Source organism: Trematomus bernacchii, unplaced genomic scaffold, assembly GCF_902827165.1.
Source record: "Trematomus bernacchii unplaced genomic scaffold, fTreBer1.1, whole genome shotgun sequence".
Taxonomy (NCBI): domain Eukaryota; kingdom Metazoa; phylum Chordata; class Actinopteri; order Perciformes; family Nototheniidae; genus Trematomus; species Trematomus bernacchii.
Window position 1 is genome coordinate 203,960 of NW_022987737.1, and position 26,509 is coordinate 230,468.

The 26,509-nt window shown below is 47.1% G+C and overlaps 1 protein-coding gene across 1 annotated transcript; it reads right to left on the reverse strand.

The window, feature by feature from the left end:
- LOC117495039 (nesprin-1-like) lies at positions 1–26,467 on the reverse strand (the record flags this gene model as incomplete). Its single annotated transcript, XM_034146102.1, is given in 29 exon segments — positions 1–23; positions 1,371–1,688; positions 2,223–2,387; positions 2,722–2,865; positions 4,245–4,398; positions 5,968–6,140; positions 6,510–6,674; positions 7,140–7,295; positions 8,101–8,244; positions 8,770–8,952; positions 9,863–10,040; positions 11,328–11,464; positions 11,884–12,144; positions 12,146–12,241; positions 12,362–12,526; positions 12,671–12,980; positions 13,295–13,467; positions 14,577–14,868; positions 15,706–15,855; positions 16,304–16,509; positions 16,825–16,937; positions 17,594–17,801; positions 17,914–18,117; positions 19,525–19,626; positions 21,971–22,153; positions 22,931–23,089; positions 25,320–25,470; positions 25,796–25,975; positions 26,126–26,467. Coding segments are annotated over 29 exon segments (5,225 nt in total), but the record flags the coding sequence as incomplete, so codon positions are not given.
- Positions 26,468–26,509: the final 42 nt, after the last annotated feature.

Sequence of the window (26,509 nt, forward strand, 5' to 3'; positions counted from 1 at the left end):
ACCAGAACCTCCTCCTGCCAGCCCTGAGACAACCAGTAGAAACCAGACACGTTTTACGCTGCTATGGACAGTCTTCACACAAACACCGTCACTAAGACAGCTCCACAGCGGCTCTTCTTCCTCCGCAGGCTGAGGAGGTTCAACATGGACTCCAGGATACTCTGCAACTTCTACAGGTGCTCCATAGAGAGCATCCTGACCTTCTACAGGTGCACCATAGAGAGGATCCTGACCTTCTACAGGTGCACCATAGAGAGCATCCTGACCTTCTACAGGTGCACCATAGAGAGGATCCTGACCTTCTACAGGTGCACCATAGAGAGCATCCTGACCTTCTACAGGTGCTCCATAGAGAGGATCCTGACCTTCTACAGGTGCACCATAGAGAGCATCCTGACCTTCTATAGGTGCACCATAGAGAGTATCCTGACCTTCTACAGGTGCACCATAGAGAGGATCCTGACCTTCTACAGGTGCACCATAGAGAGTATCCTGACCTTCTACAGGTGCTCCATAGAGAGGGTCCTGACCTTCTACAGGTGCACCATAGAGAGGATCCTGACCTTCTACAGGTGCACCATAGAGAGTATCCTGACCTTCTACAGGTGCACCATAGAGAGCATCCTGACCTTCTACAGGTGCTCCATAGAGAGGGTCCTGACCTTCTACAGGTGCACCATAGAGAGCATCCAGACCTTCTACAGGTGCACCATAGAGAGGGTCCTGAGCTTCTATAGGTGCACCATAGAGAGCATCCTGACCTTCTACAGGTGCACCATAGAGAGCATTCTGACCTTCTACAGGAGCACCATAGAGAGCATTCTGACCTTCTACAGGTGCACCATAGAGAGGATCCTGACCTTTCTACGGTGCACCATAGAGAGGATCCTGACCTTCTACAGGTGTCACGCATAAGAGAGCATCCTGACCTCCTACGGTGCACCATAGAGAGGATCCTGACCTTCTAACAGGTGCACCATAGAGAGCAATCCTGACCTCCTACAGGTGCACCATAGAGAGGATCCTGACCTTCTACAGGTGCACCATAGAGAGGATCCTGACCTTCTACAGGTGCACCATAGAGAGGATCCTGACCTTCTACAGGTGCACCATAGAGAGGATCTGACCTTCTACAGGTGCACCATAGAGAGTATCCTGACCTTCTAACAGGTGCACCATAGAGAGGATCCTGACCTTCTACAGGTGCACCATAGAGAGTATCCTGACCTTCTACAGGTGCACCATAGAGAGGGTCCTGACCTCCTACAGTTGCACCATAGAGAGGGTCCTGACCTTCTACAGGTGCACCATAGAGAGGGTCCTGACCTTCTACAGGTGCCTCCTTGGTGTCTCTCTCTCTTTCTCTTTACCTTAACGAGCAGCAGCTGGGCCTCCTTGGTGTCCCTCTCCCCCCTGCGGTGAGTCCTGATCTGGGCTTTGGCCTCCATGCTCCTCAGCCAGCTGTCCAGCCTCTGGAACTTCTGCTCCATCTGCCTCAGTTTGGCCAGGGTGCTGTTGAGCTGTGAGCGGGTGTCCCCCAGCCGAGCCTGGTACCCCCCCCACTGCTGCTGCAGGGTCTCCAGGACACGGTCCTCCGTCTGAGGGACCCCCCAGGGGACCACATGCCCCCTGCTGAGCAGCAGCATGTTGAGCAGGGCCTGGCCCTCCGAGCACCGCAGCTGCAGCTCCTGGAGGACATCAGGGGGGGTTAAGATAAGATAAGATAAGATAAGACTTTATTTATCCGAAGGAGTGAATCAGACTCTCTCAGGCTGCCTGGAGAATTAACCAGCAGTTTCTTTACGATGTAGGAACGCTGCAGTAACTGATGAAGTGTAGAAATACTCCGTTACACTAAAGGTCCTGCATTCAGAAGCTAAAGTATTGGCCTAGTAATCTACCTTAAGCATTATGCTGACAAATATAAAGGATATTGTATTAAATGATATGAGTCTTGAAGTCTTAGAGAACTTAGAGTTAGGGGGGGGGGGGGGGGTAGCACTCTCTTTTCAAACTTTAAAACAATATATAACAGTTTCTGGTGAGATTTGGCTGAACTCTTAGAGGGTTAAAGTTAGCTTGTTCTCACAATATAGTTCACGATCCCATCATTGCATGTGTCCACAAAGAACTACAGTTACTACATTCTTAGTCAAATTCTCAAACTTTTCCCATCTGTCAGACAAGGTAAAGACGTTCTGCTTTAAAGAGTCCTCTCTGACCTGCAGCCTCTGCAGAGTGTCCTCCAGGATCTCCACGTCTCCCTCCAGCTGGGTGTAGCAGCCCAGCGTCTCCTGCTCCTCCTCCAGCCAATCCTCGAAACTCTGGAGGTCCCGCTGGTACTCCAGGTGGGACTCCACCAGCTCCTCGGCTCTGCACACCGCACTCTGAGCACCACAGGGAGCACAGGATATCAATTATTTTCCAGCAACTTCTGTGTTTACTGCAGCCAATGCTTTGGAAAGATTAAACTGCAATATTTTACTTTGTATTTCAATGACTCTAATGCTATGCACTTACAGTATTCCTTGTTTGTAAAAACTACCCGACAAAACTGTTTTAAATGTGATCTAATTTAATATCCTGCTGATGGATCTCACCTGCCTTCTGTCAACATGTGTTTACACCCTGTGTTGTTGTGTAAATATATGATTTTAAAACAGCTGCACAACACTTTATCTAACACTGAACATGTTGTATATGATATATATATATGTGTACTCTGGCGTTGTCCCTGGCGGCCTCGTAGCGCTCCTGCAGCTCCTGCAGCTCCAGCTGGTTCACGTAGTTCTCAGAGAGGTTCCCACTCTTCACAGAGATGGTGTCCAGCAGAGCGCTGTGACTCAGAACCTCCTCGTGCAGCAGCTGCAAACACACAGACATAAGATCACAAATGAAATTCTCTGCCACCAACTTCTGAATGACTGAAAATGGTGACGATTCATATTCTTGTGTTTAAGTGTTTTTGAGGATATCATGAAGAAGAAGAAGAAGAAGATGGACCTTTATTAATCCCCCGAGGGGGAAATTCAGTTTCCACTCTGTCGTACACACACATGCGTTTTTATACAGGTCATACAGTACACACAGTACACACTTTTTACAACATGCACATACAAATACACACACAGTTATATGCACACATGCACATGCAGTTGAGAGGTCAGAGCGGTCTAGCCGGCGCCAGTGAGCAGTTGGGGGTTAGGTGCCTTGCTCAAGGGCACTTCGGCAGTGGCCCAGGAGATGAACTGGCCCCTCTCCAGTACCAGTCCACACTCCGTATTTTTTGGCCCGATCGGGACGTGAACCGGCAACCCTTCGGTCCAAAGTCCAATCCCCTACAGACTGAACCACTGCCGCCCCTTGAAGCCTTGTTCCAGTAAAAGGAAACTAAATGATACTTATTAAATATTACGGAACTTAGTGGACTTGAAACGGGTGGCCCATTCTGAGGGTTTTAATAGAATCACGCATCCAAAATATTGGATTTTACAATTATGTAATCATGGTATTGCAATTAGGGCAAGTCCAATGGATTTCTAGGCCCCCGAAACATAAGTTTAGACAACAAAGATGACTTGTCTAGAATAAATGATGAAGGAGTTAGGGTATTTCTCTATCTTAATAATACATATACCTTTCTTTCACAGTTTACATTTTTACTTTACAGTTTAAAAAAGACATTTCTCACACAATGCATTCAAGAAAATGTGATGAAACTGGCTTGGCCTTATAGAGGAAGGACCAACATGGCAGGCATATCTATCAAAGTCTACAGGCTGCTGGGGCTAAACCATCGCCAGCTGGAGGTGAGTAAAGTATAAACTTATCAAAGTGAGAAATAAAAGCTGTTTATTTAAAAGGATGTTCTTTGGGGACACCAAGCTAATCAACTCTTCCTCCTGGGTGAAAGGATGCATGCGGTAGAGAGTGACGTGATTACAGTACGAGTGAAAGTGTATTCATTCAGCACCTTTCAACACGAGGCAATTCAAAGTGCTTTACACACATGAAAGACAGAGCATGAAGAAAGAGTGCAGCTGAAACATATCATAAAATGGCATTAAAAAGCAAAGATAATGAAAACATGAATAGTTACAGTGCAGTGTGAGATGTGAATAGTTCAATTCAAAGCAGCGGCAAAAAGAAAAGTCTTCAGCCTGGATTTCAAAGTAGTGAGAGTTGCAGCGGACCTGAGTTTGATATTTGGAGCATCATAACTGAATGAGTGAGGGTTGCAGTACCTTTGCTTTGCTCAGGTTGGCAGTCTTATCTCTCATCTCGGGACACAGTTTGTCCACGGGGTCCAGACTGTCCTCCACCCGCTCCACCCAGCTCACAAACTGCTGCACGTCCTCCTGGTAGCTGGTCCACTGAGACAGGGAGCCCTCCAGCTGGCTGTGGGTTACAGTACAGTGTGATCTTCAACATTCAATTCAAGGCTCTATCAGCGTGTGCTCAGCAGCTCCAGTGGAGATATGGCAATGAAAAACGTAGCTTCTATAACTTTAAATGGAACCTGAAACGGTATCTTAACGGTTAAAAACTGTCCCTTGAAGGAGTCTTTCTGACAGGTTGCCCATCTCTGTCTCTTTTAGAGAAGGGACTGTGGGAATTGTAGTCTTTTATGTAGTTGACTACAGATGTCACGACCAGGTGGCCTTTTTTATCAAAACTAAATACAAGCTCTAACAACTTCATTACTTTAAAGTGGACCTATCATGCTATATTTGAATAATATAGTGTAGGACCATACCTATATAAGGCATATTTATACTTTTTTTTTTTCAAAATACCAAACAGATCATGCATTTTAGCCATGCCTCATTTCGCTCAATTTGACATTTTTTATCCCTGTTTTAGCAAGGGCAGATTCAGTGAGAACAGCACCATCAACAGGCCTGGCATATGTACTACAGCGTCTCCAGCGCTTTCGAACGGCAATGGCCGTCGCTGTCTCCTCCTGATTGGTGGAGTTGGCCCAATAGCCGTAGCGCCACCGTCCTGACGTCAGGACAGTGTTCAAATCTGGATCAGTTTTTATCAGATCCGTTGCAGCCCCTTTTTTAGAGATTTGGGTATGGAGGAAAATAGAGAGGGTTGTGTTTTCTGACACTTGGAACACCGGGGACACATATTCATGTATAAAAGACGTACAAAAGTGCATTTTGCATGATAGGTCCCCTTTAAATGATCCGTTGGTCCACACACAGTTATAAGAGATAGTTGAGATTTTCTTTATCTGATGACGGCTCTAATTCAAGATCCAAGTCTCTCTCACCATGAGCTCAGCAGCTTCAGTGGAGATGCGTCAATGACAAACTGAAGTCCTCCTCCAACAGAGCAACATGAATATATATAGGACAAAGAACTAATGAAACAGATCAAATAGTGTAAGAGAATGTTTTGAGATGTGCACGTTAATATAAATAAAATAGAAATAGTGCAAGAGAGTCTATAAACAAGTAAATGGAATCTGATATTAGATAAATAAGCCAGATGAATGTTTATGGATGATCTTCACATAGTTCATGTGTTTAACAGTCTCATGGCCTGTGGGATGAAACTGTCTCTGAGTCTGGGGGTTCATCGTTCATATCAATAGCTTTCTAAAATAAAAACGACTGTGAAGACCTGGCGAGACAGAGCAGCATTTAGACGCTGTGGAACTGTGGTTTTTAGACTAGTTAAACAGTGTAGGAGATATTTCCTTAGTTTATTCATTTATCATTTTAGAGTAGATTTATAGCATGAGATTGTGTGTATTTGCAGGTCGGGTTTTGCAGCATAAAAGGAGAGATGCTGCAATATTTTACTTTTCAATCGCATCTGGACATTCCTTTATTTCTCTCTCAGCAACACGCGTCTCTTCATCGGTCAGCCCACGAGTGAATCACAGACTAAAGGATACAACAAATGGATATGGTGGTCACTACAGACAGTGCTGTCAGTATCTTCAGCGCTCACCTCTTGCAGTGGATGGAGGCGCACAGCAGGTGGTCCCAGGACTCCTTCAGCTCCCGGAGGTTCTCCTGCAGGACAGGAACCCCCTCAGCTGAGGTGTTCCTCTGCACGGACTCTCCTCGAGTGATCAGCATCTTCAGCTGGATCTCCTTCTCCTGACGGGCACTCAGCAGCGCCTGCACATTCACTGCATGTCACTACTTACAGTACATTTTCCAGATTATACTTACATAATGTTACCTAGGGACCAGTTTCAATGAGGACTTGTACAGGTAACGGATTGGTGTTGGTAGAGTTAAATTAATGATATGGGTGTTAAACGTTATGTACTGTACATCGGGTGCAGTACATAAGAAAAGAAAACAGAGGAGGCAGTTTGTTTTGTTCCTATAGTGTTGATATAACTTTATTATAGAAACTGTTGATGCACTGCAGTCAGAAAGAGTGTGTGTGTGTGGTTTGTGTGTGTGTGTGTGTGTGTGTGTGTGTGTGTGTGTGTGTGTGTGTGTGTGTGTGTGTGTGTGTGTGTGTGTGTGTGTGTGTACCTCCAGCTTGATCACCCTGCTGTCCAGCAGCTGCTTGTCTGCAGTGGGGGTGCAGTAGGTGGTCAGAGTGTGTCTGGTGTCAGAGATCCAGTCCTGAAGCCCCTCCAGACCCTCAGAGAACATGTGGTGCTCTGAGGAGATACGCTCGATACGGGAGGCCTTCTCCTGCACACACACACACACACACACACACACACACACACACACACACACACACACACACACACACACACACACACACACACACACACACACACACACACACACACACACACACACACACACACACACACAGTTATTCCTGTTTATACATACAGTTATTGGCTGTGAGTTTTTGGTGTCATTTTGGTGATTTTTTAAGACGTGCAGTGAGAAATCAGTGTCGTTATTCTACAGGTGCTTTTTACAGTTAGTGTCTCAATCTCCTGCAGCTCTATCCCCAGAGAAGCAGTAGAAGAACCCCCCCCCGTGCACAGCAGGCTGCAGGTTGCATGCTGCAGGTTGCAGGCTACAGGTTGCAGGTTGCATGCTGCAGGTTGCAGGCTGTAGGCTGCAGGTTCCAGGCTACAGGTTGCAGGTTGCAGGTTGCAGGCTGCAGGCTACAGGTTGCATGCTGCAGCAGAATTGTACCTTGGTGAGGCTGGTCAGCGCCAGGTACTGAGCAGAGAGCTGAGACGCTCGGTGGATGAAAGCCTTCCCCGCAGCGTGGTCGTCCCACAGCCGCTGGGCCTTCTCTCTGAGAGACCTGAGCTGAAGATCCACGGAGGACAGATCCTCCAGGACACTCTGATCAAAGCAAGCAGAGGAGGAGAGCAGACAGCAGGTTACACAGAGCAGACAGCACAGAGCAGACAGCAAGTTACACAGAGCAGACAGAGAGCAGACAGCAGGTTACACAGAGCAGACAGAGAGCAGACAGCAGAGCAGACAGAGAGCAGACAGCAGAGCAGACACAGAGCAGACAGAGAGCAGACAGCAGAGCAGACACAGAGCAGACAGAGAGCAGACAGCAGAGCAGACACAGAGCAGACAGCAGAGCAGACACAGAGCAGACAGAGAGCAGACAGAGAGCAGACCGAGAGCAGACAGAGAGAAGACAGACAGAAGACAGCAGGTTACACAGAGCAGTCAGCAGGTTACACAGAGCAGACAGAGAGCAGACAGCAGGTTACACAGAGCAGACCGAGAGCAGACAGAGAGCAGACAGAGAGCAGACAGAGAGAAGACAGAGAGAAGACAGACAGAAGACAGCAGGTTACACAGAGCAGTCATTTAAAATATTTAATTTGAAAGATGAAGCAGGAGCTATAGACACAGTTAGAGGTACATGAGAGCAGCAGACAGATGGCAGCGTGTCAACAGGAAGCACATGGCTGTTAGTCAGCTGATGGCAGAGCTTTCTAAAGATTAGCAGTGATTCTCTAACACTGAAACAGCTGGATGGAGACTCTGCAGATGTGGGCACTCTGTGGTTTCTGCAAGCTGAATCTGGCATTTTAAACTTGCAGAAACCGTTCACTGATGATCTGAGGTTCTGATGATCTGAGGGTCTGCTGCACCTGAACATGATGATGATGGGGGGGGTTATTACCTGCAGTTTGTGCAGCTCCTGCTTCTTGGCGCTCAGGTCGTGCAGCCGGCTGCAGCTCTGATGCACCGACAGCTCTGTGGCGTCCAGGCTCTCCTGCAGAGGCTCCGCACTCTCCTCGAAATCCCTCATCTGAGACAAGACAGTCTGAGAGACACAACACAACGTTAAGATACCAACTAGGGAAATCATCTCGGGATTAATTGAGGATGGATAATCATGCAGCTCTTTAATATCCTGCATGTGACCAAATACATCAGAATAAACCCTGGATATTTACAGTAGAACAACGTTTACACCTTCACAATCAGGGATCTTATGAAAAATGGACAAAGATTTAATTTGACAAGACTCAATGTATGCCAAGATCTGCAATAACAGGCACAGCTAATCCTAAAATCCTACTCTAGTCTCTCATTCCACGTGTATAAGAAATAGTCAAATGTGCAATGGACTCTGAAGTGAACAGTCGCCTGAAAGCTGACGACAGGAACATTGCAAAGAAGTATTTAGTTTAAAGAAATAGATGTTTCCCTGACTTAAACTGTATAAAAAAAATGCTTTTATTCATATCGACAGGTGTGTATTCAGGTGTGTATTCAGGTTTGTATTCAGGTGTGTATTCAGGTGTGTATTCAGGTTTGTATTCAGGTGTGTATTCAGGTATATTACCTGCAGGCTGTTCTCCCGGTGGTGCAGGCTGCTCATCATGTTCCTCCAGTCCTCTCTGAAGGAGCTCATCTTCCCTCGGACCGCGTCCACCCTCTCCTTCTCTGCAGTGCTGCAAAGGAGCTCCCCGCTGCGCTGCACGGCCCCCAGCTGCTGCTGCCCCGCATCCCTGTCGCTCAGGAACTCCTGGAGCATGGGGAGGAACACACAGATGAAGCATGGGGAGGAACACACAGATGAAGCATGGGGAGGAACACACAGATGGAGCATGGGGAGGAACACACAGATGAAGCATGGGGAGGAACACACAGATGGAGCATGGGGAGGAACGTACAGATGGAGCATGGGGAGGAACACACAGATGAAGCATGGGGAGGAACACACAGATGGAGCATGGGGAGGAACGCACAGATGGAGCATGGGGAGGAACACACAGATGGAGCATGGGGAGGGACACACAGATGGAGCATGGGGAGGAACACACAGATGAAGCATGGGGAGGAACACACAGATGGAGCATGGGGAGGAACACACAGATGGAGCATGGGGAGGAACACACAGATGGAGCATGGGGAGGAACACACAGATGAAGCATGGGGAGGAACACACAGATGGAGCATGGGGAGGAACACAGGTGGAACAGGAAGGTAAACATCTCTGAGGTCAGGACAGAGGTCGAGGCTTTACGAGGCTGCAGTTAGCGCCTCGTTCACAGCATGAATCAATCCTCCAGGTTGATCCATACCTCCAACACTAACAGTATGAAACAGATGCAGGAACCAGGGCCTGGATGCATGAATGAAACATGTGAAACACGAGGCTCCACTAAAGTCATTCTCAGTTATATTCTGGAAGGATCGCACACTGACTGATCTGTTGGCTTTCTTCACAAAGACATCCTGCCTCTGATATAATGAGATTAGAGCAGTTCTGCAGCTAGGGGAACATTGGATCAGTGGTGACACACCTGTGGTTCCTGCAGAGGGTCTGAGTTGTGTACCTGGATCTTCTGCAGAGTGTGTGTGTGTGTGTGTGTGTTGTCTCTGAGTTACCTGGATCTTCTGCAGAGTGTGTGTGTGTGTTGTCTCTGAGTTACCTGGATCTTCTGGAGGCTGGCGATCGCCTCGCTGAGGTTCTGGGGAACGTCGAAGCACTTTGCCGTGTTGATCTTGGCGTTGACGAGCCACTGCTGGAAGTCTCTGCAGGCGGAGCGGAAACCCTGATCCAGAAGCTTCTGTTTGCTCTGACACTCCCTGCCCGCCTGCAGACTCACACTGCGCACACACAGCAGCAAGCAAAGTTACACACACACACACAGTTACACACACCACTGGGAATCCATATGAAATCATACATCTGTGTTCTGGTAGCTGTAGCATTTTCCTTAAATATGCCTCTTTCACACCAACCTGGTTCCCGTTGTAGCTCCTCTAGAGCTTTTCTGGTTCGGAACCGTTTTTTCTTTTCAGCCCCCGTTTTGTTCCCACCACCCAGAGCCCGACTGGAGCTGCCGCTGCTGCGTCATGACGTCACCGTTTACGTCGCTGATTTTCTCCCCAACGGCGTTATGGCGCTCACAACAACAACAATAACAACTGGGGACTGCGTCGGGTCGATGATCGTGTTGCTTTTAATCATACGAAGCCAGATTAAATTAAATAATGACTTCTCCAACCTTATACTTTTCTCCAGAGTGCCGTGGTTCATTGTTTATTAATGTGTTTCAGCGGCATTTATCGACCGCTGCAGTGCTGGCTGCTCTTCCACGGGAGTGTATTCTCCCGTTAGCTCCGGGTTAGCTCACACGGCTCTAAAGTATTCACTGTCTGACTGTCACACAAGCAGCTGATACATATCCCCAGTTCCCCTTAAGTGAATGTGTGTCAGTCTGAATTGACGGTGTTTGGCATCACAACGCTGTTATGAACGTTTCTCTGGTATAACATGGGTGATGTTAGCATAGCAACCGAAGCTAAACTGACTACGTGCTAAGCCGTTTTCTACAGGCACATTTTACCGGCGTATTTTTCATTATGATTCTACTTGTGATAGTCGGACATGACAACCTGTGCAGCCCATGTATTGATTCCATCCGATAGCTGCTATAATAACAAACAAAACGTCTGCCTGCTCTCCACAATGATCAATAACAGCGAACGGATGGTCAAAGTAAGGTACAAATAAACAGAATCACACACGAAGCCTGGTTAGTGTTGCCTGACTTTATAAAGTGTGGTTTTGTATAAGTGTGTGGTTGCCTTCTAGTCACTTTGCTCAGCGCTACTGCTTGTTACAACTTTCATTTGCCGTACTCGCCTTTAACTGTTAGCTCAGGTTAATCTCGCCCCCCTCAGACGTAAGCGTGACGTAAGAGTGACGTATGCGGTTCTTGCTTCTAGACCGACAATTTTTTGGTGCTTGAAAAGCACCGGGTTTCGGAGCTTAGAGGCGGCTCCGCTGCGGTGTGAACAGGACAAACCGGTGCTTTTCAGGCTGTAGCTCCGAACCGGCCCTGGAACCGCGTTGGTGTGAAAGCCGCAATAGTGTATACTTTATCCCACCTGTTGTACTCCTTGATGAGCGCAGAGACCCTCTCTGACTGCGCCCCCACGTCTCTGCTGAATCTGCACAGGTCGTTCAGCTGAGTCTTCAGATGCTCTGAAGCCGGCTCCGCCTTCTGCAGCTCCTCCACTACGTCCTGCACAAAACACATATAATGATTCTACAAAACATGTTTCCTTTATGCACCCTGAAGACCCTCAGCAGCAGTGTGTGTGTGTGTGTGTGTGTGTGTGTGTGTGTGTGTGTGTGTGTGTGTGTGTGTGTGTGTGTGTGTGTGTGTGTGTGTGTGTGTGTGTGTGTGTGTGTGTGTGTGTGTGATCTAACCCCCACCTTAGCGAGGGTCCAGCCCCTCACCGCCTCCTCCCCTCAGATATACAGTATTTATTATTATATTTAATGCTACTTTATTTCTATTTGAGATGTTTACATGTTGGATTGTTTATTTATAGTCTTTTAATTTCAGTGCCTTGTGTTTTTATGCTGCAACGCAAACATTTCCCAGATTGGGATCATTAAAGTACTTCTTATCTTATCTTATCTTAACTTCAGACGTACCTTAGCGAGGGTCCAGCCCTTCACCGCCTCCTCCCCCTCGGTCAGCCTCTCGGCCTGGGTGATGCGCAGCCGGCAGTCTTTGAGCAGCCGGCTGAAGTCGTGCAGCTGCAGCTCCATCTGCGCAGACAGGCTGCTGAACTCCTGCTCGGAGCAGCTGATCTGAGACAGAGCGGTCTCCAGCGAGGCTCTGGTCTGCAGGGCAGAGCGCTCCCACTGCTCCCAGCAGGACACAAGCCCCGCCTCCTCTCTCTCCAGAGCCTCGAACCCCCCCCGCCCCCGTGTGGTCTCTGCACACCGCCCCACACCTCTGCACACGGCTCAGACGCTCCCTGCCGCGCTGCTTACTGTCCAGCAGCTCCTGCAGGGAATCAAGTATTACACACGTCAGATCTGATCAATGGTGAAGGTATCAGTCCTCTGGCTCTGTGGATTCATGAGAGGGCAGAAGAGCCTGCAGGAAATATGAAACTCTCTTTACCTGGACTTTGCACAGCTTCCTGTGCACGCTGGCAGAGTCTCCGCTCAGCTCGCTCCAGCGCTGCAGCTCCTCTCTGGCCGACAGCAGCCAATCACTGAAGTCCCTGACAGCGTCCAGGTACTGCTGGTGCTCCGACACGATGCTCTGCATCACCTGCACCTTGCCCTTTCATGAGCAAAGAGACATGGTAACCCCAAGGACTGGATATATAACCTGCTTGATATATATATATATATATATATATATATATATATATATATATATATTTCTATATCTTCAGCGACCTCCAGGACCCCCGTATTTCCTCACCTTCACACTGGCAGAGATGTCGCTGTACTTGGCGCTCAGTTCTCCTCGAGCCTCGGGTCCAAACGTCTGATCTCCCGTCTTCTCGTGCAGCTCCAGGGCCTGCTCCATCAGGCGGGAGAGGGGGGGGGCGTGAGCCTCCACGTCACTCTGCACCCCCCTCAGACGCTCCAGCAGAGAGGCCTTCTCCTTCAGACCCACCTGAGGAGGGAGCGCCCCCCCCAGCTCCTGCTCCACAGACTGCATCCACTGAAGGAGCTGCTGATGGGAGGCCAGGAAGAGAGTCCACTGAGAGGAAGCCATCTCCAACCGGCTGGAGAGAGAGAGAGGGTTAGATACTGTGTGTGTGTGTGTGTGTGTGTGTGTGTGTGTGTGTGTGTGTGTGTGGCAGCTGATGGAGATTAGTGTTGTTTGACCCCTAACCCATTTTTTTACCCTTTTTTCTTTATTATTTGCCCTTCTTGTTTGTTTGTTTGTTTGTTTGTTCACTCATGTAAAGCGGCCTTGGGTTCCTTGAAAGGCGCTACAGTACAAATCTTATCTATTATTATCAGTGTGGGTGGGACACTGTTATATACTGTACTACTGTGTGTGTGTGCGTGCGTGCGTGCGTGCGTGCGTGCGTACCTGTGACAGCTGATGGAGATCATCATCATGTTGCTCCAGTTGTCCTTGAGGCCCTGCAGCTGGGAGCAGATATTCTCCCCCTCCTCTCCCCGGTTGTGCTTGAGAACCTGCTCTCCTTTCCCCAGAGTCATGTTGAGCTTCACCTCCCCCTCCCCCTTCATCAGCAGGATGTCCTGGAACGCCAAAATAAAAGCATCACCACATGTCCACAGTCATCTTAAACCTCAGTCTATCCTATTTCACTTATTTTCATTATACATGCATTTTATTTATATTGCATTTCATCATTGTATATACAATTGTCTTAAGTGTATATATACATATACTGTATGTATTTGTATTTTATTTTATTATTACCAGAGGTGGGAAGTATTGGAGTACAAATACTTTGTTACTGTACTTCAGTACATGTTTCTGGTATCAGTACTTTACTCCACTACTTATTTTTCTGACCACTTTTTACTTTCTACTTCTTACATGTTGAACACAAAGGATGTGTGTACTTCTACTTGAGCAAAGGATGTGTGTACTTCTACTTGAGCAAAGGATGTGTGTACTTCTACTTGAGTAAAGGATTTGTGTACTTCTACTTGAGCAAAGGATGTGTGTACTTCTATTTGAGTAAAGGATGTGTGTACTTCTACTTGAGCAAAGGATGTGTGTACTTCTACTTGAGTAAAGGATGTGTGTACTTCTACTTGAGTAAAGGATGTGTGTACTTCTACTTGAGTAAAGGATGTGTGTACTTCTACTTGAGCAAAGGATGTGTGTACTTCTACTTGAGTAAAGGATGTGTGTACTTCTACTTGAGTAAAGGATGTGTGTACTTCTACTTGAGTAAAGGATGTGTGTACTTTAACATCTCTGGTTATTACTGCTTGATGATTGTAAGATTTGCACTGAAAGGATTTCTTTTTTTGATCTCGCTGAACCTTCTGAAGTCCTAACCTTCTGAAGTCCTAACCTTCTGTAGTCCTAACCTTCTGTAGTCCTAACCTTCTGAAGTCCTAACCTTCTGTAGTCCTAACCTTCTGTAGTCCTAACCTTCTGAAGTCCTAACCTTCTGTAGTCCTAACCTTCTGTAGTCCTAACCTTCTGTAGTCCTAACCTTCTGAAGTCCTAACCTTCTGAAGTCCTAACCATCTGTAGTCCTAACCTTCTGAAGTCCTAACCTTCTGAAGTCCTAACCTTCTGAAATGACACTTCAAATAAACTACTTGCATATAAAACATATATAAAACATTGTAATTAATTTGAGGAGCTCCAGGGAGGGTGTTCTCACCTGCACGGCAGCCAGCCTGCTCTCCAGCGCCTCCTTGCTGCCGGTGGTGGAGCTGAGGAGGTGCAGGCGCTCCGTCACGCTGCTCAGCCACAGCCTGGAGCTCTGCAGTGCCTCCTCGTACCCCAGCGTCTCCTGCAGAGACACCTGAACGCAGCGCAGCTTCTCCTTCGCCCTGCGCAGCAGAGCCTGCGACTGCGACTGCAGCTGCGCAGACACCCGGGTCTCACTGCCGTCGCCCCGCCCCCCCTCGTTCAGTGCCTGCGCCTCCTGACACAGACGCTCAAAAGAGTCCCTGCAGGGGGAGGAAGGGTTAATAAATATCTAAATGAAACCATTGATCACAGACAGGAACTGAAAAAACAGGAATTATTATTATTGTTATATAAGTTCATATTTAACCGTTTACCATGAGAAGAAAGGATTCATTGAACAGATCAAACTAATTTCACTTTAATTTAGTTTAAAACAGAAACGTTTGTTATTGAGTTTAAAGTTTCTGACGGTCCTTGAACACGTCTTTAATTAAACTAATTGGAAAAGGGACTAATGTAATTTATGGATGTTTGTATATAAACGTGAAATGAGTTCCTGCAGATGGGAGGAAATGCTTTTAAAACATCTCTAGAATGAAAACATTGATCACAGACCGGAATGATCTTCAGAGTTTCAACTGTCCGACGGTCCATGAACACATCATCCGTCAGGAAGCGTTTTATCAGGAAAAATAACCCAAACTAAGTTTATATTTCACCGTTTACCACGAGAAGAGAAGGAATTATTTATTGAACAGATCAGAATAATGTAACTCATTTGATTTACTTCGAATATTGACATTTCTTAAATTGTATAGTTTCTTAAAAAAAAGAAAACACCTAAAATGACATAATTCATCACAAACAGAAACTGTAAAAACAGAAATATCTGTCAGGTTTTAACCTTTCGGACGGCTCTCAAACCAATCATTTGTGACCCACGCTTTGTTCAGGAAAAATAACCTAAATATAATCTTAAAATAGCGATTTTTACGTCCAAATAGCTTTATTCTACTTGCCTAAATCAGCAGATAGAGCCTGAGCACGTGACAAAAACAGATTTGGAGACAATCTGAGTATCTCCAAACACTCCTCACCTCTCCTTCAGCACCTCCTGCTGGAACTCCTCCACCTGCTGCAGCGCTGCTCTCTCCGGGCCGCGCTGCAGAGCCTCCATCAGGTCGGAGGTCATCCTCTGCTCCATCAGGTCCAGCCACCAGCGCAGCTTCTTCAGACGGCCGTCCAACCTGCACACAGCGGGGGGGCGTTACACTACAAACACTAGAGATCTTGCCCAGTATCTGTGTCTGATATCTAGTCAGAACATGTCTCTCCTGATATGAGACGTACTAACTCCAGAAATATCACTGCAGTGAGTTTAGACATCTTGTTCAGTCAAAACATCTCACTTTGAGTTGTATCTCAGATGAAACACATATTCTTTTACATATTTATTAGAAATCACCGACTAACATCAGAACACAGAAACCTTTGAGCGTTTGAGGCTCATATTGAAACACAGCATCTCCTGATTCTGGTGAAATATAGCTCAAAATGAGTTGAGTGAATAAGGAACTTTCCAGAACGTTTAAATGTCCTGTCTGTGTCAGCGTGGGTTATTATGGGTGTTTATCAGATCAGGGTCTCCCCCTTAAAGGTTTAAATAAAGGTGTTACACACCCCCCCCCCCCTCACCCGCGCAGCAGCGAGTGTCCGTCCTCCAGGATCTGCTGGTTCTGCCTGCACGTTTCCACGAAGCCGTCCCAGTCCAGCTGCAGAGAGGAGAGCTGCTGCTGCACCTGGCCCGCGCTGCCCTTTGGGAGGTGGAGGAGCAGCTGCTCCCCCTCCTCACACACCTCCGTGAGGCGCTGCTCCCCCTCCTCTACCCGCTGCATGGCACCCTGCGGAGAGCACAGACAGATATGTTACAGCTCCACACTGACACCTGTTGGCAGGTAGGAGGTCACTGCATTCACACACACACAGCTGGCTTTGGTGCAGAGGAAATGAAATGAAAATAAAAGCAAGTACAAAAATCTCATATAAAATAACAAAACTAAAATAATATAAATAATTATCGTAATTTAAATCAAAGCTTTACAGAAGAAACATGAAGGAAAAATGATGTAAAATATATTCGTATAGTTAAATAGAAATGTGTAGTTTAGTGACAGTGCAGATATCTTTAATAAAGTATAAATATATCTTGCAGTGACCTTGAGTTTCTGCAGCTTTCTCTCCACGATGTTCGTGTCTCCGGACCGGTCCGAGCACTCCTTCACGATCTCCTTCTGCTCCGACAGCCAGCGGTGGAACTCCTGCACCAGGTCTGAGGAGAACCAGGAGAACCAGGAGAACAGGGAGAATTAGGAGAAACCAGGAGAAACCAGGAGAACAGGGAGAATCAGGAGAAACCAGGAGAACCAGGAGAACAGGGAGAAACCAGGAGAACCAGGAGAACAGGGAGAAACCAGGAGAACCAGGAGAACAGGGAGAAACCAGGAGAACCAGGAGAACCAGGAGAACAGGGAGAACCAGGAGAACAGGGAGAAACCAGGAGAACCAGGAGAACAGGGAGAAACCAGGAGAACCAGGAGAACAGGGAGAATCAGGAGAAACCAGGAGAACCAGGAGAACCAGGAGAACAGGGAGAAACCAGGAGAACCAGGAGAACAGGGAGAAACCAGGAGAACCAGGATTAACATCAGGTCTCCTCCTGATGGATCATCTCCACTCAGTGACCCTGCAGCAGGAGCAGCTTCTCCAGAGGGGGACTGATCGACTGAAACTAATGTGTATTACTGAGAGCAGCAGCTCCGGGGAACAGAGCTCTTTCAGGATCCAGAAAGGGTTATTCTGTGAGATTGAGTGACTCTGCAGGAAGGACAACGTCTCACCTGTGAAGTGTGTCTGCAGGTGAGTCTGCAGCCCCCCCCCTCACCTGTGAAGTGTGTCTGCAGGTGAGTCTGCAGCCCCCCCCCTCACCTGTGAAGTGTGTCTGCAGGTGAGTCTGCAGCCCCCCCAGGGTGCGGGCACTCAGCTGGTTCAGGCTCTCGAAGGTCTTGATGAGGTCGGTGAGATCTGACCCCAGATCAGCCAGCTCCTGGGAGGGGAACTTCCTGCAGAGAGAGTTCAGAGCCTCTCTGCTGGAGTCCAGGCCCCCCTGCTGGGTCTGCAGCTCCTTCTGCACCTCCTGCACCATGGGGTGGGGGGGGGGGACACGTTAATAACACACCAGGGGGGAGGAAACACAGGGGAGTAACATGCAGGTTTACACACAGAACAGACTCTGCAGTCTGACCCACCTTCACCCTGCAGATGTCCTCGGGGGCGGAGCCGCTGGGCGATGACATCAGAGAGTCCTCCATGCTCTTCAGCCACAGGGACATCTGGGTAATGTAGTCCTGCAGCTGCTTCCTCTGGGACAGGAAGTCCTGCAGGTTGGCTGAGGCCTGGTCCTGCAGCTTCTGCACGCCGAGGAGCTTCTTCCGGAGGTCCGTCTGCAGCACCTGGAGAATATATAACATTAATAACTTTACATAAATATATAACATTAATAACTTTACATAAATATATAACATGAATAACTTTACATTAATATATAACATTAATAACTTTACATAAATATATAACATTAATAACTTTACACAAATATATAACATTAATAACTTTACATAAATATATAACATGAATAACTTTACATTAATATATAACATTAATAACTTTACATAAATATATAACATTAATAACTTTACATACATATATAACATTAATAATGTTCAGTACCCGGGGGGGACATAAAGGGTCATGCATATGAGACATACATAACTTTATATTCATTGGGTTGGGAACCGAGACTCGGTTCCAGATGAGAACCGATAACAAAACGCTTGGTACAATACATAATTTGGGTTCTGCTTAAGGCTTCCTAAACGCGGTAGACTAACCCTTTAGTATTGCAAAGAAAGCCTACATATCTGCACGGACGTAGGCTAAGGCTACGTAGCTATCTGAAAGGACCTGTATAGTAAAGTGAGGACTACGTCACGCATCAACGGAACAGCAGCGTATGATTTGTTTTGTTTAGATACCAGCATGCACGGCTCAGTCACGTCATAACACCAAAGATGGATCGCGGTAAACGCTCTAAAGTGTGGCTCCACTACATTGAAAAAGAAAAGACAAGGCACAGAGCATTGCCTGTGCAAAGTTAATAACTTGTTCGTCAGGTTGCCCTTCTAGATAGATAGATAGATAGATAGATAGATAGATAGTACTTTCTAATGGAAGCAAACAGACAGCACGGCATCGAGATAAAAGAATGTACAGTCTTTGATGGCTTGCGGTCTCCGAGCCCGAGTATGGCATCAACAGCCAGCACTAGCACCCCGCAGCTTGCATGTCCAGAAGTGCCAGGTGCAGCTCGCCGCGACACACCGTTCTCTTTGGCTTTAAAAGGAAAGCTGACGGAGGAGTGTCACAGAGCGGTAACAGCATCTGTAGTCAAAGGGCTACATCCCTTCTCGGTTGTCAAATCTCCGTCCTTTAGGTCCATCTTGGAATCGAAATGGGGAATCGATAAGAACCGGACTCGATAAGAACCGGACTCGGTACATTTCAGACGATACCCAACCCTATGCATATGTGACATACAGTATCACTTTATATACATATATAATATTCATAATGTTCAGTACCTGGGCGGGGACCATAGAGAGTCATGCACACGTGACATACAGCATAACTTTAGATATATATATTAATAATGTCAGTTTCTTTATCACTTTATTTTTGCTGTATTATTATTTTAATTAATGTTCTACATTATCTTAATTGTTACCTTGTGTGAGTCCTGTGTTTCACTCCGACCTGTTGCTGCTATAAAAGGGGATGAATAAAGTTCCATCTGATCTTACCTGCAGCTTGGCGGGCGTCTCCTCGCTCTGACTGCACCTCCTCAGCTCGGACACTTTGCTCTGCAGCGTCTCCACCCTCTGCTCCTTCTCCAGCAGCTCCACCTGAGCAGGAGACCTTCATTAAAGCTCCGTGAGAGGCTTCTCAGGGTTACTCTCAATATCTGGGAGTCACTATAGTGTGTGAATGACTTTAAAGTAATAACGTGGGAGATTTACTTTAAAGGTGGGGTAGGTAAGTTTGAGAAACCGGCTCGAGATACACTTTTTGTTATATTCCATGGAATGCTCTAAACATCCCGATAGCAATGAATATCTGAAGTGCTTTGACAAAAAATCCATAAAAATATCTCATCTGTGGAAGCTGTAGTACTGTAAAAAGCACGACCAATCATTTTAGCCGGCCCGGCTAAAATAACTGGATGGCCTACCTGCCTGTCAGCCTTCGTGCACAAACTTATCTCGTGCCCTCATTGGTCATGTGCGCGTTCGTGTGTGTTGGAGGAGGGGCTCTGTAAGGAAGTGGCAGATTTTCTCCGGTTGTGTATTTTCAAATTCTAGCGATCTCGAGCCGGTTTCTCAAACTTACCTACCCCACCTTTAAATCAATGGCTTCTAAAGGCTGTCACACACTTTTTACACTAAAGTGTGGAGAGCAATGGTTTATCCTAGAAAGCACAAATAACTCTAAGACTCAAATAAATCCAGAAGTTGAGAGGAAACAAACATGGCAACAACACGCAGGAACATGTGATGTTGTTAGTTTTAAAGTCTGGATGAAGTATTGCAAAGTGTCTCTGTTGACAGGGAAGGGTTCTGAGCCCTGATGGTGGAAGAAGTGCAAACCCAAAGAGAAATACAACTAATGGACGTTCAGAAGAAACAGCTGAGTCAGGCACGTTGAATGCACCAAATGTGTTTTGCATTGAAACGTAAAGAAACATACTTTAGAAAGAAACTAAAGAAGGTTAAACTAGTTTCATCCCAACATTTGATATCTGTTGTTTTGATGAAGTCTGTCACGATGCAACACAAACACATATATATTTAGAATGCAACCAAAATACAAATTGACCATTTTATCTTCCATGCATTTGAACAAGATCACGCTGAAGCTCTTTGAGCAGCTCTCACTGATCCTGCTGGGATGTTACATGTTGTTGTTTGTTTCTCATGAGTGTTGATGTTTGTCTGTTGATGTTACACATGGAGCTGCTGGGATGTTACACGTGGAGCTGCTGGGATGTTACACGTGGAGCTGCTGGGATGTTACACACGGAGCTGCTGGGATGTTACACGTGGAGCTGCTGTGATGTTACACGTGGAGCTGCTGGGATGTTACATGTGGAGCTGCTGGGATGTTACACGTGGAGCTGCTGGGATGTTACACGTGGAGCTGCTGTGATGTTACACACGGAGCTGCTGGGATGTTACACACGGAGCTGCTGGGATGTTACACACGGAGCTGCTGTGATGTTACACACGGAGCTGCTGGGATGTTACACACGGAGCTGCTGTGATGTTACACACGGAGCTGCTGGGATGTTACACGCGGAGCTGCTGGGATGTTACACGCGGAGCTGCTGGGATGTTACACGCGGAGCTGCTGGGATGTTACACACGGAGCTGCTGGGATGTTACACACGGAGCTGCTGGGATGTTACACGCGGAGCTGCTGGGATGTTACACGTGGAGCTGCTGTGATGTTATACACGGAGCTGCTGGGATGTTACACACGGAGCTGCTGGGATGTTACACACGGAGCTGCTGGGATGTTACACACGGAGCTGCTGGGATGTTACACACGGAGCTGCTGGGATGTTACACACGGAGCTGCTGGGATGTTACAACACGGAGCTGCTGTGATGTTACACACGGAGCTGCTGGGATGTTACACACGGAGCTGCTGGGATGTTACACACGGAGCTGCTGGGATGTTACACACGGAGCTGCTGGGATGTTACACACGGAGCTGCTGTGATGTTACACACGGAGCTGCTGGGATGTTACACACGGAGCTGCTGTGATGTTACACACGGAGCTGCTGGGATGTTACACAGGGAGCTGCTGTGATGTTACACATGGAGCTGCTGGGATGTTACACACGGAGCTGCTGGGATGTTACACACGGAGCTGCTGGGATGTTACACACGGAGCTGCTGGGATGTTACACACGGAGCTGCTGGGATGTTACACACGGAGCTGCTGGGATGTTACACATGGAGCTGCTGGGATGTTACACATGGAGCTGCTGGGATGCAAGGAGCATCTCAGATCTGACCAGTAAAGTGTTATCCTATCGTATCGTAAAAACAATATTAAAATAATTGAAGTAGACCTCCTGTTGTTCATTAAACTGTCACGTGTCTCAAGTTGAAAAGGAGGTGACAGAGAGGTGGGATTTCAGAATAAGAGCGTAAAGAGAGGATTAAAGAGGACATGCTGTCACCCTGAGCGTGGCGAGGCGCTCCTCCACCCCCCGGCTGTGGTTCAGGTTGTTCAGACTCTCGTTGAGCTCCATCACCGCTCCTCCGCTCCAGCTCTCCACCTCCTCCCCGATCCTCCTCACCTCCTCCCACAGAGAGAGGCTCTGGTTCAGCTGCAGGAGGTTATCGTCCAGCTTCTCTGACACCTGGGGGGGGGGGGGGGGGGGGGGGGGGAGACAGGTGTTTAAAGGTCACCTATTATGCTAAATCCAATTCTTCATGTCTCTTCTTCATCAACATGTGTCCCCTCTGTGTAAAGAGACTCTGAACATTTCAGGAACAAAGATTCTCTCTCTTTTTGATCCATTTTTATAAAAACCTGTCTGAAAATGAGCTGATCAGATTTTGGACACTTTATGATGTCATCACGATGTTTTGTCTTGTGTAACCATTAGATCAATAATAATGATCACGCCACCAAACACGGATTCAAACTAAAGGAACCAGCCTGTTTGGAAAATGTAAGAAGTAGAAAGTACAGGTATTTGTGTTTCAACATGTAAGAAGTAGAAAGTACAGGTATTTGTGTTCAAAGTGTAAGAAGTAGAAAGTACAGGTATTTGTGTTCAAAGTGTAAGAAGTAGAAAGTACAGGTATTTGTGTTCAAAGTGTAAGAAGTAGAAAGTACAGGTATTTGTGTTCAAAGTGTAAGAAGTAGAAAGTACAGGTATTTGTGTTCAAAATGTAAGAAGTAGAAAGTACAGGTATTTGTGTTCAAAGTGTAAGAAGTAGAAAGTACAGGTATTTGTGTTCAAAATGTAAGAAGTAGAAAGTACAGGTATTTGTGTTCAACATGTAAGAAGTATAAAGTAAAAAGTGGTCAGGAAAATAAGTAGTGGAGTAAAGTACTGATACCAGAAACATGTACTTAAGTACAGTAACAAAGTAATAACTAATGGTGACCCTAAATAAAGTGTCCTCACATCCAGCCAGTGGTCCACCAGCGTCTCCATGTCCCTCTTCAGTGTCTCTGAGGGACACTCAGGGATCTTCTTCAGCTCCATCACCAGCTGCTTCCCTCGCACGGAGAGCTGCTCCACCTCCTGCTGCCGGCTGAGCATCTCCACCTTCAGAGCCTCGTGCTGCAGGGGACAAGTTTAAGGTCAGGACAGAAGATAGGAGATAGGAGACAGGAGACAGGAGACAGGAGACAGGAGACAGGAGACAGGAGACAGGAGACAGGAGACAGGACTCATGCAGACAGAGCAGTGGCGGTTCTAGCCCCATGTTACTGGGCTGGGGCCAGTTATTTCATGAGAGGGGGAGAATAAAAGCGGGTTAAAAAGACAAAGACAGTAGAAACTAATTGTGTAAAATAAACATAAAATACAGTAATTGGTATTTGTTTTTGTAAAGTTATTTGTTTTAGTAAATGTAAGTTACAGTCCTTTGTTTCAGTAGTTTTTTTCAAGAGTATTTGTTTTAGTAACTTTAAAGGTCTCCTATCATGCGAAAGTTACTTTCTGATGTCTTTTATCCATAACTACATGTCCCCGGTGTGTCCCCGGTGTGTCCCCGGTGTGTCGGGGAACTCACGCAGCGTCAGAAAATAAAACCCTCTCTCTTTTCCTCCGTACCCAAATCTCTAAAAACGGGGGAACAACGGAGCTGATCCAGATTTGCGTCCGATATGACGTAATATCTGAAATGTGGACCCACGGCCCTATCAGAAACGTTGCTATCAGAAACAATGCCCGACTGTTTTGGACGTAATATGGTCGGTGTTTACATTAGCATGGCTAACACTCAGAGCTAACCTGTACTGGAGAGCATGTGTGTGAAGAAGCAGGAAATAAAAAGGAACTCACCTTGTGGTATAACCGGCAAGAGAGAAAGCCTTTGAGCTCCATACTGTTTCAGAGAGAATCCTTGATAATCCATGATATGGCGTTTCATCACGGCAGTATTTAGTTTAGACAGTAGCTGCCGGGTCCCGCATGAGCTCAGACCCCTCCTTTTTTATTTTGTATCAATTTCTTTTCTTTTTTTAAAGCTTTATACCCCAAATCAGCACTTTTGAAACAGGAAGTGAAATAGAGGGATATGAGGCATGGCTAGAATGGGTGATCTGTTTGGTATTTGGAGCAAAACACTTCATAGACATGTTTTTTATATATTTTGTATATATCTGAGACCTATGCTATTGCCTGAACAAAGCATGATAGGTGACCTTTAAGTGACAATTTAATTAAAAAACATAAACAGTATTTGCTTATATATAAGGTAATGAACAGTTTAATCTCCGCTGTACATCCGGGTCTCTGATTGGATTTAGTTCCAATAAATCGGAATATTGTAACCTTTTTTTTGTAGGGGGGCCACAGGGGGGTCTCTGGTCAGTGTTACAGGGGCACTGAGACGGGACTCTTTTCTGTCTCTGGATGTATGCACGGTGAAACTCTGGATGTGTGCACGGTGAAACTCTGGACGTGTGCACGGTGAAACTCTGGACGTGTGCACGGTGAAACTCTGGACGTGTGCACGGTGAACTCTGGACGTGTGCACGGTGAAACTCTGGACGTGTGCACGGTGAAACTCTGGACGTGTGCACGGTGAAACTCTGGACGTGTGCACGGTGAAACTCTGGACGTGTGCACGGTGAAACTCTGGACGTGTGCACGGTGAAACTCTGGACGTGTGCACGGTGAAACTCTGGATGTGTGCACGGTGAAACTCTGGACGTGTGCACGGTGAAACTCTGGATGTGTGCACGGTGAAACTCTGGATGTGTGCACGGTAAATCTGGATTGCCGGTAGGTGTGCACGGTGAAACTCTGGATGTGTGCACGGTGAAACTCTGGACGTGTGCACGGTGAAACTCTGGACGTGTGCACGGTGAAACTCTGGATGTATGCACGGTGAAACTCTGGATGTGTGCACGGTGAAACTCTGGATGTGTGCACGGTGAAACTCTGGACGTGGGCACGGTGAAACTCTGGATGTGTGCACGGTGAAACTCTGGACGTGTGCACGGTGAAACTCTGGATGTGTGCACGGTGAAACTCTGGACGTGTGCACGGTGAAACGTTAGTTATTTTGGTTGTTTTGTACAAAAACATGATTTGTTTAAAACAATTAATCAAATCTCACGGATGCTGATGACGATGACCTGAACTTTGATTTTCATGAACAATGTACGCTAGAGGAGGACCAGAAACGTTTTGAGGCTTCTTCTTTTGAACATGACTATATTTTTTTATACCTTGAAAGTTTTTTATTTTGCTTCTCTTTGTAATAATAATTATTATTATTATTGTTTTTTTTGTTTCTAACATGTTCAATAAATGGACTAATAATAGTTCAGGCACAGACCTTGGTGAGTGCTCTCCGTGTCTCCTCGTGGTCTCTGAGGACAGATGTGATGTCCATCAGAGTCTCACTGCTGTCCGTCACGCTGCACAGAGACGTCTTCAGACTCTGGTACTCCTTCATCAGCTCCACCAGCAGGTGGCACTGCTCCTGTCTGCAGCACAGGAAGTCACATCATGTATGAGAAATACACTGAGAACAGAGAACAGAGAACAGAGAACAGAGAACAGAGAACAGAGAACAGAGAGCAGAGAGCAGAGAGCAGAGAGCAGAGAGGGTCCACATCAGGGGGTGCTGGGGATATGGTGTTGTTGTTATACTCAATTCAGCCACAAGGGGCTGAATTGAGTATAACAACAACAGACTAGTGACCCTGACAGAAGATGACCACTCCCCTCAGGGTTTCTCTGATCAGCTGTTCTCTTCAGGATCCTCTTAAGCTTGAACCCTTTAGATACCACAATGTTCCCCCTCAGTACCTCTCAGTGATGAGGGTCCTGGTCTCCCCCCAGGTGTTCTGCAGCAGGCTGATCTCCCTCTGCACCTCCCCTCCCAGCTCCTGGTCTCTGAGGGCCAGCTGGCCCCCCCGCTCCTGCAGCCACTGCAGCTCGTGGAGGTGAGACTGCAGCTCGTCCTCCAGCTGGGAGAAGAACCGCAGCCTGAGGCACACAGGGGGGGACGGGGACGGGGGACGTTAGAAAAACATGTTGAAATTCAACTTCAAAATGTAATGCAGCGCCTGCTGCTTTAGGTTACACTGACTGTGTGTGTGTGTGTGTGTGTGTGTGTGTGTGTGTGTGTGTGTGTACCTGTTCTGCAGCTGGCTCAGCGTTGCCTCCCTGCAGCTGCTCCTCTCCGCCTGCTCCTCCAGCTTCTCCACAGTCTGCAGCAGCGTCTCCCTCCTCCTCCTGAAGGAGCTCCACAGGGAGCCCAGAGCCTCCGCCTCACTCTGCTTCTCCCCCAGGAGGCTCCTCACCGAGTCCAGCTGCGAGGAGAGGGCGTCAGCCAGCAGGCGGCAGGAGGACACCCTGCTGACCCCCCCCTCGGACCCCCCCAGGTGGAGGTGGCTCTTACAGAGGCTGCTGTCCAGATTAACAGCGAGTGTCTCCAGCTGCAGGATATCTGACCCGATGGAGGTCATTTCTCGCTGCAGTTCCTCCACCCGCCCCCGGTCCCAGCTGCCCCCCCCCCTC